The 13,608-nt window shown below is 34.8% G+C and overlaps 1 protein-coding gene across 17 annotated transcripts in view; it reads right to left on the bottom strand.

The window, feature by feature from the left end:
• Positions 1-3,192: 3,192 nt before the first annotated feature.
• Positions 3,193-13,608, bottom strand: part of DMXL1 (Dmx like 1) — a 174,898-nt gene continuing 164,482 nt past the window's right edge. For all 17 annotated transcript variants that reach the window (XM_073994088.1, XM_005557571.4, XM_045394140.2 and 14 more), the window contains 4 exons: positions 12,653-12,744; positions 11,284-11,336; positions 7,705-7,922; positions 3,193-5,293 (listed from right to left, as the gene is read on the bottom strand). In XM_073994088.1, the coding sequence (XP_073850189.1) occupies positions 5,069-5,293; positions 7,705-7,922; positions 11,284-11,336; positions 12,653-12,744 (588 nt within the window). In that variant the 3' untranslated portion in view covers positions 3,193-5,068. The remainder of the gene's footprint in view (positions 5,294-7,704; positions 7,923-11,283; positions 11,337-12,652; positions 12,745-13,608) is intronic.

Below are 13,608 nucleotides of genomic sequence, written 5' to 3'. Positions count from 1 at the left end.
TAAGCTGTTTCTTGTGGAGCTGCATTCTCAGAAGAAATGCCTCATTTGTGGGGCTACATTCATCTACACATGAAGTTTTCTCTAATGTGAACTCCAGATGGAGCATTTCCCACCTTCCCTGCCCCATAAAGCTTCTCATTAGGAAAAAGCCCCATGAGATCTTAAAATACATTGCAAGTATTGTAGCTTGCTTAGTTATCTTCATGTCTGAATAGCCATAATAATCTGATGCATTTTCTGCAAAACACAGAATGAAACAACCCAAATACAGACAACCAGATACTATTTTAAGGAATTATCTTTGCTTGTGTTCAGAATAAACTGAAAAGAAAGGTATGGCTTCAAAAAATAAATATGCTGCAATTTCAGAAATGATGCTAAGAGTAGATTCCAAAGGATTTTTAAAACTTATTTAACATATGTCCAGGGCTGATACACCATACTGGCTTGAGTTCTGTTACACAGGTCATACCTGTACATTGAACACATAACTGACTGTCCATGAATAAAGCATTTTTTCCACTATCGAGTGAAATGTGTTGTCATACCAATTGTTTCTATTACTCATCTGTATTTGCAGTGGGAGAACTTCAAGTGTTCTTGTTCCAAGGACCCCTGTGAAACAATTAGTATTAGTTCCCTGAATAATGGACCATATATATGCAGGGACAGCCAAGTGGAAAGGAAAACCATCTTGCAAAGCTCAAAAAGAGATTCAGCTTTGAAAATTACTGTACTAAAATCTACACACATTTCTAAATACTAACAGGCACATTCAAATAATCTATGATCAGCTTTTTCCAGGTACTCCAATGCAGCAATCCCCAACTGTTTTGGCACCAGGTTTCGTGGGAAGACAATTATTCCATGGACCCAGGGTCGCAGGGGCCGAATGGTTTCAGGATGATTCAAGTGCATTATATTTATTGTGCAGCTTTTTTATTATTACATTGTAATATATGATGAAATAATTATACAACTCACAGTGATATAAAATCAGTGGGAGTCTTGAGCTTGTTTTCCTACAACTAGATGGTCCCATCTGGGGGTGATGGGAGACAGTGACAGATCATCAGGCATCACTCTCATAATGAGCGCACAACCTAGATCCCTTGCATGCCCAGTTCACAATAGGGTTCCCGCTCCTATGAGAATCGAATGCTTCCACCAATCTGACAGGAGGCGGAGCTCAGGCGGTAATACAAGCAATGGGGAGCAGCTGTAAATAGAGATGAAGCTTCCCCTGACACTCACCTCCTGCTGTGCAGCCCGGTACCAGTTGTGGCCCATGGGTTCGGGACTCCCGCTCCAAAGGGTAACATTTTAACATTCAGCTTAAATAAATTTCACCAAAAATATCTCAACAATTCAAAGAGGAGTGTTCCTGACACTGGATCACTTTATTCAACAGAGCAGCTCCCAAAGTCATGAAGTACTATTTGGTTTAAAAATAATTTTTCCCACGTACACACATTCAACAAAACTTTTTGGTATTATGACTTTACTGAGAGAGGTTTAAAGGAGTTTGGAAAATTATTACACCCTTCCTTTTCCCAATGTTAAAAGTTTTGTGTATTTTTTCCACACACATTTCTTTGTTCATCTATATTTTTAAAAAATCTAAACAATATAGGATATTGTATCTTTTGCTTTGTAATTATTTTTCCTCATCAACCTCTTCTCAGGCCAACAGATACACATCTAACATTCTTTTTAGTGGTGAGAGAATATTCTATAATATTACATGTATGTACCATAATTTATTCAACCATTTACTTGCTAATTAACATTTAGATTTCCAGTTTTTAAAATTTTTATTGTATTTTATTGAGACAGAGTCTTGCTCTGTCACCCAGGCTGGAGTGCAGTGGCACAATCTCGGCTCACTGCAACCTCCACCTCCTGGGTTCAAGTGGTTCTCCTGTGTCAGCCTCTTGAGTAGCTGGGACTACAGGCTCACAACCCCAAATCCCACTAATTTTTGTATTTTTAGTAGAGATGGGTTTCACCATGTTGGCCAGGCTGGCCACGAACCTCTGACCTCAAGTGATCTGTTCACTTCAGCCTCCTAAAGTGCTGGGATTACAGGTGTGAGCCACCACACCCAGCCTCCAGAATATGTTTCAATAAACATCTGTGTGCTTACATTTTTGTGCATGGATGCTTTTATTTTTATAATTTCTCAAAAGGTTGGTCACTGAAAGTTATGTGTATTCAATTTTAATTCACACCCAGATAACTTTGTCAGCAATGTTTCTGCCAATTTCCCTGTATCTTCACCAAAATGGATGTTGTCACTATGTAACCTTAAACCAATATGATAAAAACTAGTATTACAATAATACTTTTTTAAAAAACATTCCATTAGCCCTTATAATGAAGATGAACATACTTTATATCTGTTGACTTTTTCAATGTCCTGTTCTGTGAATTGCTTATTATTGACCACTTCTCCAATAACTTAAACTTCTCTTTGTATACAGGGACACTGACATGTTTCCTATTACTATACAAATATTTCTTCTAGTCTACTTGTTGTTTTAACTTTGACTGTGGTCCCTGCCATATGACATTTAAATTTTTTATTAAGTAAAATATGTCTGTGTTTCCAATCTTGTTAAAAGACCACTTCCACCCTAAGGTTGTATAGGCTTTTCTTTGAATGTGTCTTTGTATTGTGTTTCCATTGTTGAGACCAATGTGAGAAATTTCTGCAATTTTTTTAAAAAATAATTTTTTTTTCAAAGGGAGGGCAAGGGCAAAGAGCAAGAAAGGAGGATGGAGATGACTGTTCCATGGTTTTAGTTAAGAAAAATCCTAGATTTCAGAAAATAAGATTTGTTAATGCTGTGAATCCTTATATGATCACAAAGCCACATTCTTAGAAAACACACAATTAAAAAATGTATTTTGATGTATCTATTCCATTAATGTGGATAATGAAATTTTACATATATGTACATCATTTTATACTTAAACATTTCAACAATTTTTATTCCCACCTTCCTTGAATAATGCTTACCTATCAACTTAAAAAGACTGTAGAAAAGAACAGGCTATTTGGGAAAGTTATTCCATCCTCCTTATATTAACCAAATACAAATGTAGAAATTCTTGATTTTAAAATGTCACATATTTTAAGTCAGCTAAATTGGCAGAGATCTTAAAACAATAGTATATCCCCCAAAAAAGTTTCTGCATGATTGTTTATTTAAAATATTATGACTCTGGATGTAAATACATATGGGCTTACATAATGTATGATTATCCATATAAACGCTCAATTAAAATATTTAGTTCATCCTTAACACCTTTTGTTCTAATAAGCATAATAGTAAATATTTTATCTCATTGAAAGTATTTAAAGCTGTTTGAATCTTGATTTGTGAAGAAATTGCTGAAAAATAACTTAAGGTTAACTACATCAAACAATATTATTGTTTGCAATGCTGTCAGATTTCTCCATGGCAAAATAGTCACGCATGGTTATTGCACAACTTATAGGTACAGGTTATTATGTGCATATAAACTCTCTACATAATGACAGTGTTTTCACTGCAACTTGCTCAACACATTTAAAATTGTTGAAATACAATTTACAAACATACTTTTAAGATAAAAGTATCCTGAGGATATTACAAAATTCATTTTATCAGCCCTTCATTTCTTTGCTTTGACTCTTTAATTTCCAAGATAATCATTGCCCATATTTTATTACATAAAATGCTCTTATTATATATTTCCTATTAAACAAAATATATTTAAGTTAAATAGTATATAATTGTCCCATAAACACTTAGTCTCATCTGCCTGTAGTCTCATTGGTTAAAATCAAGTATTTATCAAGTTTTCTATAATTCTGAATCAGAAAAGGTACAGCACAAAACAGACAGAAACAGGGTTAGCGCATTTAAGTTAAAAGCATTGTGCATTTTAAATATTTTGGTCATACTTTATAATAAAATATTTTGGCAAAAATAAAATATAAGGTTTAGTTTATTTTCTATTAATGGTAGATCTGGAGAGTATTTTACATTTCTAAACAGTGTCTACTTAATTTGACTGTTTTCACATTTGTTTCTGAAAACACTGCTATAAGCTTTTCAGAATTTTGAGATTAAAAGCACCTAAAAATAAGATAAAATAAAATTTAAGTAAGATATGTTTGATGCTCCAAAAGTTGACAAATTCACAAACTTACTTTAAGTGTCTTATATGATATATGCCACCACAGAAACTTTATTGCCTGCTAAGACTTATTTGACTAAATCTAATCTTTAAAACAATAATCCTGAAAGTCTCCTTGAAACTTATTTGAAAATTAGGATGGGAATTCAAAAATTTTTAAAAAATGAAAAGCACAGTTGCAAAAAAAAAGTTATTCTAGTGGCCCTAGTTGTTATGGCACAAAAACACATGAAAAACCAGTTTTTGCTAATATGTACAACTAAGTTCAAATAAGATATGTAAGATACACACACACACACAGTATACATACATATAACTTGGGCTCCAGAGGGGAAACTGATGAAAACCTTACATAACGAGCCATCTGGCTCATTTATCACTGACATCTCAATGACAATTTTAATGAAGATGTTCATTATTTTTTTCATTCTTACTCAAATGTCTATCATTAAGAAGAGTGTGAGATGTATAAGGCTAATAAAGGAAGTGAGAGTGTGGTGAATTAAGGGATAAGTATTATGTACAATTGCCTTCTCAAAAAAGGTATTTTTACTGTGGAAGAAATTCATGCAGAGATGCCTGTGGAAGAGTATCAATAAGAAAACAAAACACCTTTAACACTATGACATACTGATTATAATATACTATGATATGTATTATTACAGCATTACTTACACATTCTACTTTAGGCAATGTAATCTACTTCTGAATGACCTTGTTAATTTTTAAGGCATCAGTGCATCAAGGGCAAAGCTCCATAAAATAAATATAAAAACAAGAAAGCATTAGCTAATTTGTGGCATAGAGAATGATCACTGTATATTACATCTGGTGACTACTTCCATGTAGGTAATAAATTGTACATCTTATTGTAAAAATGTTATAGCATAAATTTCACATCATTTTTCAACACTTCATTTAAAGGGCTAAACTGATCTGGCAGTATTCTCATTTTCATTGTTCCATCAGCTCCACAGGAGAAAATGTGATTTGCGGGCCCTGTCTCAATTTGCATCACTCCAGTTCCAATATTCCTAAAAATGGACTGCCGAGCATGTTCACTGACAAAAGTATGGAGAAGACCAAAGGTAGAGAGACTCCAAATCTGAAAGATATTAAGAACGAAAGGAAAATTAGGGTTGATAATGACCTTAAGAAACCAAACGAGTCCAGGTGCAGTGGCTCACACCTGTAATCCCAGCACTTTGGGAGGCTGAGGCGGGGAGACCACCTACGGTCAGGAGTTGGAGACCAGCCTGACCAACACGGAGAAACCCCATCTCTACTAGAAATACAAAATTAGCCGGGCGTGGTGGCGCATGCCTGTAATCCCAGCTACTCAGGAGGCTGAGGCAGGAGAATGGCTTGGACCTGGAAGGTGGAGTTCGCAGTGACCCAAGATTGCACCACTGCACTCCAGCCTGGGCAACAAGAGTGAAACTGCACCTCAAAGAAAAGAAAAAAAAAGAAAAGAAATCAAATGAAAATTTCAGGCCTGCATTCCTGTGCAGTAAGGAATTTCCAAAACAAAAATAGAGAAAAATCTGTGTAGGCCTAGGATCATAACACCTTGATTCTGTATAGGCTGTTGTAATTTACCAATCGCTTTAACACAAAATACTTAAAAATTCATCCAGTAAGAGAGACAATGTAGGTAACAAGGAGGTTAAGTGTACAATGCTACAGAAACTTGTAATACTATAAGGATTAAAATCAAGGTTTCCTATCTCTTAGCAGAGCTTTTGCTGTATAGTTGTACATTAAGGTAATCTCTTCTTTATATTATTGAATGTTCAACCAGGGATCAGAACAGCTGGAAAGAGGGAAGTACTTGACACCTAGAGGCCCTCTGACCAGGCAAAGCTATATTTTAACTATAAGACAAAGTTAATTATTATAATTTCAGGATACTTAATTTACTAAGATTTGGTATTTCCAGCCCTTATCAAAATAAATGTGTCTGTTTGTAAAGCATATTATAAGCACCTTTACTTATGTGAAGAACTTAAATGCTTTCAGGACATCTATTTTAGGTTTAGCGAAACCAACTTATTTCCTGGTTTTACTGGAGATCATTTTTTTAAACGTTTATTTACTCTAAGAAATTCATAAATTCATACTACCCCACCTATGAATACATTGTATATTTTCAAGTCTTTTTTTTTTTTCTTTTTTTTAACCTTGATTAAACAATAAACTGCAGGATCAAAGTACAAACTAAAGAACCAATCTAGGCCAGGTGCGGTGGCTCATGCCTGCAATCCCAGCACTTTGGGAGGCAGAGGCAGGTGGATCATGAGGTCAGGAGATCGAGACCATCCTGGCCAACATGGTGAAACCCCGTCTCTACTAAAATACAAAAAATTAGCAGGGCATAGTGGCACACGCCTGTAGTCCTGGCTACTCAGGAAGCAGAGGCAGGGAAATCGCTTGAATCCGGGAGGCGGAGGTTACAGTGAGCCGAGATCGTGCCACTGTGCTCCAGCCTGGCGACAGAGCAAGACTCCGTCTCAAAAAAAAAAAAAAGAACCAACCTAACTATGGCATATTCTAAACTAGACAGTCAGTTCAAATAAGAAAGTAGTTTCAAACTAAAGGAAAATAATTCTGTTGGTGTGTGTGTATATGTGTGTATATATATATATATATTTGATTTTAAGAAAAAGCCTTTTAAAAATTCTATAATTCTAGTCTTTTCCTGGATGAGAATTATGTAAATAATTTGCTGGCTCTAAAAAACCCATCTGATTCTACTAAGTAAGTGTTTAAATTAATAAATTCAATGAAACTAAACCCCTCTAGTCTAGGGTTGCTGATTATTAAAACAACATGGGGATTAGTCTAAACTGACTTACCAATTACCAAACAGGGCTAAAGGACCCTCCATTAAAATTACTAGGTATGTGTTATTAAAATGCAGATCCCTGAGTCTTGGACTTACTTATAGACTGAGTATTTCTGGGATGAGATCCAGCAATTTGCATATTTAATAAGCTGTTTAACATTTTTAACAAGCTGCTTAACATTTTAAACAACCTGTCTTTAAGTTTTCAACACAATGGACTCTGAAAAGGACTGCTAAAGGCAAGGTTTATCCACAATTCTTGAATTAGGCACTGAGTGACTGGATAATAATATATATGAAAAAATGGGGAACAATGTGGGATAAAAGAAAATTATCAATACATTTCTCAGCCCCTGGTAATTAAGTAAATTATGTAACTCTGAACATGGAGTCAAGACAAACTCTAATATCTGCATTATGTTTATATCCATGGAAAATTTGGTGTTTTAGTATGAATTAAACATATTTTAAAACAAATGAAAAATATAAAATTTTCAAGTTAAATATTATTACATTCACTGAAAGATTAAATAGCAATTACCATTGCTGACTACAAAGGAGTTAATATAACTATTATTTAAACAGACTGATGGCATCGACATGATTAAAGAGCTAAGGTTTCTGAAGATTTCTTTTCATTTTGTAGATGTTGTGGCATCAACTATGTTTACCTTTATATTGCCTTCAGCAGATCCTGTAACAAAGTACTCTTCAGTTGGATCAACAGCAATGGCTTTAACAGGAGAATCATGGCTCTGGAAAAGCTGCCTCTGTTGTCGTTGACAAAGGTCAAATGCATATGTAAAACCTTTTCTGCCACCTGATATTAGTAGCTGATGTTTTGGAGCATATGCTAAAACTGTGGCTCCACTGTCATGGCAGGTAAAAGCTGAAAGTAAATTAAAAACAAAAACAAAAACACTTAACAATAAAAGACATAGACTTCTGGCTTTTGGCTAAGGTGAAATAATAGACCAGATTTGCTCTCCTGCCTGAAACAATTAAAAAATCAAATGAAATATAAAAACCAATGAGACACTGGATGTAAGTTAATGAAGCATGATCTCTGAGAGATGGGAAACAAACTGGGTTGGTCATAAAACTGCCCTAAGCTTACTGCCTAGAGTTTTCTGACCATGGCACTAGGAGAGGAACCCTGGCTGAACTGGTTCCATACCAGCCTCAGTGGAGTACTCAGAAGCATTTGACACAGTAGTGGAGGAAAATCAGCCCGAGATCAAATGTTGCTCTGGTCCTGTTTAACCAAGGTCTCCCAGATTCAACTGTTTCCAAGTAAGTTAGACCTATCCCAGAGCAAAGCTCAAGAACATTTACAGAATACAAAAATAATAGACACTTAATGAGGTAAAATTCACAATGCTTGGCATCTAATAATAAATTAACAGGAATGTAATAAAGCAGGAAAATATAACCCATAAGGAGAAGAAAAATCCATCAATTGAAACTAACCCAGAAATGACAGAGATGACAGAATTAGTAGGTAAGGAAAGTAAAAGTCCATTATAATTATAAGTTAAGTAGAGGCATGAGAGGCCTAAATCAAAATTTAACAGATTAAAAACAGCAAGGCTCAAGATAAAAAAGGAACTGGATGGGATTAACAGCAGATTAAGCCTCGTAAAAGAAAAGATTCATGAATTTGAAGACACATCAGTATCAGAAATATAAAAATACGATACTATTTTTCTTTAAAAAAGAGTCCAGCCTAACAAATTTTAGGGAAAAAATCTGCATATAGCTTAAGGAGAATATTGCATAATGAAGAGTGAGGATTCTGGAGTTAGATCGCCTGGGTTTCAATCCTGGTTTCTGTGTGGGTTTAAATGTGTGCTTTTGCTGAATTACTTAAGTCTCAGTTTCATCATTTGTAAAAGAGATTATCACCAACCTAATAGGGTTTCCTGATGATTAAATTAGTTCATATATGCAGATCATGTAGAGTCCATGGCATAAACTAAGCACTTGGTTATTACTGTAAGACTTGAAATAAAATTAATTATAGAGAAGGAACTTTGACCAGTACTTTGAGATACAACTTCCCAGAAGAAAATGCACACGTTTTAAGTATATACCTTGATGAGCACTGACAAATGAATACATCTGTGTAACCATCACTAAGATCAAGGTACAGAATATTTTCATCATCCCAGAAGGTAATTTCATGCCCTTTCATGGTCAATTCTCCTCCCCAACAAACGCAATCACTATTCTGACTTCTATTCAATTCATTCCTTCCAGGAGTTTTATTATTTTGCATATTACATGCAGGTTTATGGTCCAGTTTGAGTTAATTTTTATGAAAGGTGAGGTCTGTATCTGGGTTCAATTTTTTATATGTTGACACTCAATTGTTCTGGCATTATTTGTTGAAAAGACTATCGTTTCTCCACTGAATTGCCTCTGTGACATATTAAAGATAAGTCTACTATATATGTGAGTCTATCAGTGGGCTCTCCATTCTGTTCCATGATCTATGTGTATATTCTTAAGCTAATACCACAATGTCTTGACTACTGTAGCTTATAAGTGTTGAAATCAGATAGCATAGTGTGAGTCCCACAAGTGTGTTTTTCTCCAGTATTTGGTTGGCTATTCCTTTGCCTTCCCATATAAACTTCAGAATCAGTTTGTTGGTATCTACAAAGTAGCATGCTGGAACTTTGATTAGGATTGTGTTGAATCTATAAAATCAAGACGAACTGACATCTTAAGAATATTGAGTCTTCTAATCTGTGAATGTGGAGTATCACTCATTTATTTAGATCTTCTTTGATTTATTCAATAGATATATTGGAACATTTTTTAAAGATTTGAGATAATTTGAAAAAACTTGCAGACAACCCACATAGCCAAGAAATACCAAAAAAATTATGAAAAAGTATGCTATGAATGCATAAAATACATGTAGATGCTAGTCTATTTTATCATTTACTACCATAAAATATACATAAATCTTTATAAAAAGTTAAATTTATTGAAATGTACGCACACAAATATAGATTGTAAGTGGTGACACTGACAGTCAAGAAATGTAAACAAAAAAATACGTATGAAATCATAAATGCATAAAATTAATTATAGTACATACTGTACTACTGTTATAATTTAGTAACCACCTCCTGTTGCTATTGCAGTTAGCTCCTAAGTGTTGCAAGTATACACTTAAAATGCTGTGTGATGCTAATCATTTCCACGTGGGCAGGTCTTCTCTCCAGTAAACTGTATATTGCGGTGAAAAGTGATCTCCTGTGGTACTTGTGAATTCTTCACTGTATTTAGTGCAATAGTGTAAACCTTGAATAACACCATGGGAACCACACAACATGCCACTAGTAATGCTGGAAGTGTTCCCAAAAAGCAGAGAAAAGTCAAGACATTACACGAAAAAAGTTGAATTGCTTGATATGCACCACAAATTAAGGTCTGCACCTGTAGTTGCCTGCCATTTCAGACGGATAATTCACCTTGTAAACAGATGACATAAACTTTACAGTATCAATAAATACAGTACACTACTGTATGTACTCTTACGATTTTCATAACACTTTCTTTTCTCTAGCTTCCTATATAATACATATACAAAACATGTGTTGACTGGCTATATTATTAACAAGGTATCCAGTAAACACTAGGCTATTAGTCGTTAAATTCTGGGGAGAATAAAAAATTATATGAGAATTTTCAACTGTGCAGGGGTCAGCATCCCAATCCCTATGTTGTTCAAGGGTCAACTGTATACTGGCCTTGTATCCTGGGACCTTGCTATACTTGTGAGTTTCTTTTGTAGATTCTTTGGGATATTTTACAGAAAATTATGTCTTCTGTGAATAAAGACAGTTTTATTTCTTCCCTTCCATTTATATACATTTTATTTCCTATTATTGTGTTACTGCATTAGCTAGGACTTCCAGTGCAATGCTGAATAGGAGTGGTGAGAGGGGACATAATATTGAGTTTACATCATGTTTACAATAACCTTTGGCTATCAGATTTAAAGTAAAGACAAATGATTTTTATATTATCTATGTCCCAATGCCTCCCATCAAGGTATAGTGAAGAGTTAATTATGTATATTGCATCCTTTTGCTTTCAAATCCTACCATCATGGGCAAAATAAATCTCATGGGTTAATAAATACAAGTGTCATTAGTAACAAATCCATTTATAAATAATACTTAGCTTATGAATTTCCTGACTTTCAAAATTTATAAAATGCTTTGAAAACTTACCATGGACTAAACTATTGGCAGGTGCTACAAGAGTATCCCACAAACATACGTTTCTGGAAAAAAAAAAAAAAAAGATTACTTCTGCGTGACACAAAAAGTTAACAGAATAAAAAATATGTCATATATAACTGTGTGACTAAACCTTGCAATCACAGAAGGTTCTTAAATTTATAAAAACAACAAATACAAGTAACCAACAAATTTATATGACATTAATTTTTGTATAAAAAAAGGGTGCAGTGGTGGAATCTTGGCTCACTGCAGCCTCGATCTTACGGGCTCAAGCAATCCTCCCACCTCAGTGTCCTGAGTAACTGGGACTACAGATGTGTGCCACCATGTCTGGCTAATTTTTAAAATTTTTTGTAGAGATGGGGTCTCCCTATATTGCCCAGGCTGGTCTCAAACTCCTGAGCTGAAGTGATCCTCCTGCCTTAGCCTGCCAAGGTGCTGGGATTATAGCCATGAGCCACCATGCTCTGGCCACATTTGAGATGGAGTTTCGCACTCTTGTTGCCCAGGCTGGAGTGCAACGGCGTGGTCTTGGCTCGCTGCAACCTCCGCCTCCCAGGTTCAAGCTATTCTCCTGCCTCAGCCCCCTCAGTAGGTGGGATTACAGGTACCCGCCACTATGCCTGGTTAATTTTTTGTATTTTTAGTAGAGATGGGGTTTCACCATGTTGGCCAGGCTGGTCTCAAATTGCTGGCCTCAAGTGATCTGCCCACCTCGGCCTCCCAAAGTGCTGGGCTTACAAGCATGAGCCACCGTGCCCGACCCACAAGTCTTACAGAAAATTTAAAACTACTATTATAGCTTAAAAATTTGAGTAACTTTAGATTAACAAGCATTTACAAATAATAATACATGAAGGCTGAATATGGAAACTTCTTTTTGTATTCACTGATTCTCTAACAGTTGGACTGACCTACATAATAGGAGAGATGCTGAATTTTCTTGAGCACAAAGAAAATTTATTTCTACTGTGTGGGGGGACCAACATACATAAGAAATATCTACGGAAGACGAGCTGAAGAATCTATAGTCTTACAATCCTGTTTCTAGTGCAAAATGAGGCATTACGGATAAATATAAAAGCTAAGCAAACTCAGTGGGCCTTGATCTCAGAACTCAGTTATATGACAGAAATCAAAAGAGGCAGACAGACATTAGGGCAGGAGATGACACTTTCTTACAACCACAGCTTTTGGGGGTGGGGCTGGAATAACATGGCCAATAAATAATAGTTTTTAGAATAAAAATACTGTATCTAAAGCCGTAAGTAAACTTTCATGAAACACAAGGACAGGAACAATAAAAAAAAGTTCAGCTATACTTTCTCATACTTCAATTTTAGCTATCATCTCTTACCTATTGTCAGTTGAAAGACCAGCTGTAGCTATCAGAGAGGAGGAACTAACGAAGACAAAATCATTGGCTGTTTTGTTATGACACTGCCAAGTCTGGAATGGTTACAAACAATACATGTTACTGCTCTCACTAAAAATGTCATAACCAGGCAAATGTATTCTTCAAAAAGTGATCATGTAGTTTCTGGCTTTCTTAAATCCTCTGTATCATTTTTTTTCCTTTGAACTTTAGAAAAATTGTAAAAGTAATACAGAGAACTTTCATATACCTTTTACCCAGATGCAACAACTTTTTAACATTTTGGCACATTGGTTTTGCTTCTACTTCTCTTTCATATTTGTAGACATCCACACATACACACACTTTTCCTGAACTATTTAAGTAGGCAGCACATGTCATGACCTGTTATGAATCTCTCTGCTTTTGTTCAACCAAAAGTTCAAAGGAAAACACAAGGAGGTTAAACTTAAAGATTTTCCCCAGTATAGTGAAAATTTTTGTTTTAGAACATAGAAACTAGAATTTTAGATGATACTAAATTATCTTTGTTAAATAATTGACAGGTATTTTTCAAAAATATTTAAGCTTTTAAAAATTCAAGTACATGAAAAAAATTACTAATAGTTATCGAAATTAGAAAACATATACCATTTTTCAATATTCTACCAAACAATTATGAGGTTTCATCATTTATAAAAGCTTCAAAATTATGTTTTAGATATTTCTCTTTAATAAAAAATGAATTTTTTTAAGTATCCCAAAATCACTACACCAAGGATTATTCCTTTGAGCCACCTCCCCATTTCCCCTGGAACACTACTGGAGCTGTGGTAGATTATGTATCCTTAAAACAGACAAAATCCTCTTAATCTCCAAAAGCCACTCATTCACAATTTAAACCAATTTATTTTTTTAAAAGTTAAAAAAAAAAAAAAAAGTCCCTTAGAGAACATAAA

This window comes from Macaca fascicularis, chromosome 6, assembly GCF_037993035.2.
Source record: "Macaca fascicularis isolate 582-1 chromosome 6, T2T-MFA8v1.1".
Taxonomy (NCBI): domain Eukaryota; kingdom Metazoa; phylum Chordata; class Mammalia; order Primates; family Cercopithecidae; genus Macaca; species Macaca fascicularis.
The sequence above is the reverse complement of the archived record's forward strand: the minus strand, read 5'-3'. Positions and strand labels throughout refer to the sequence as shown.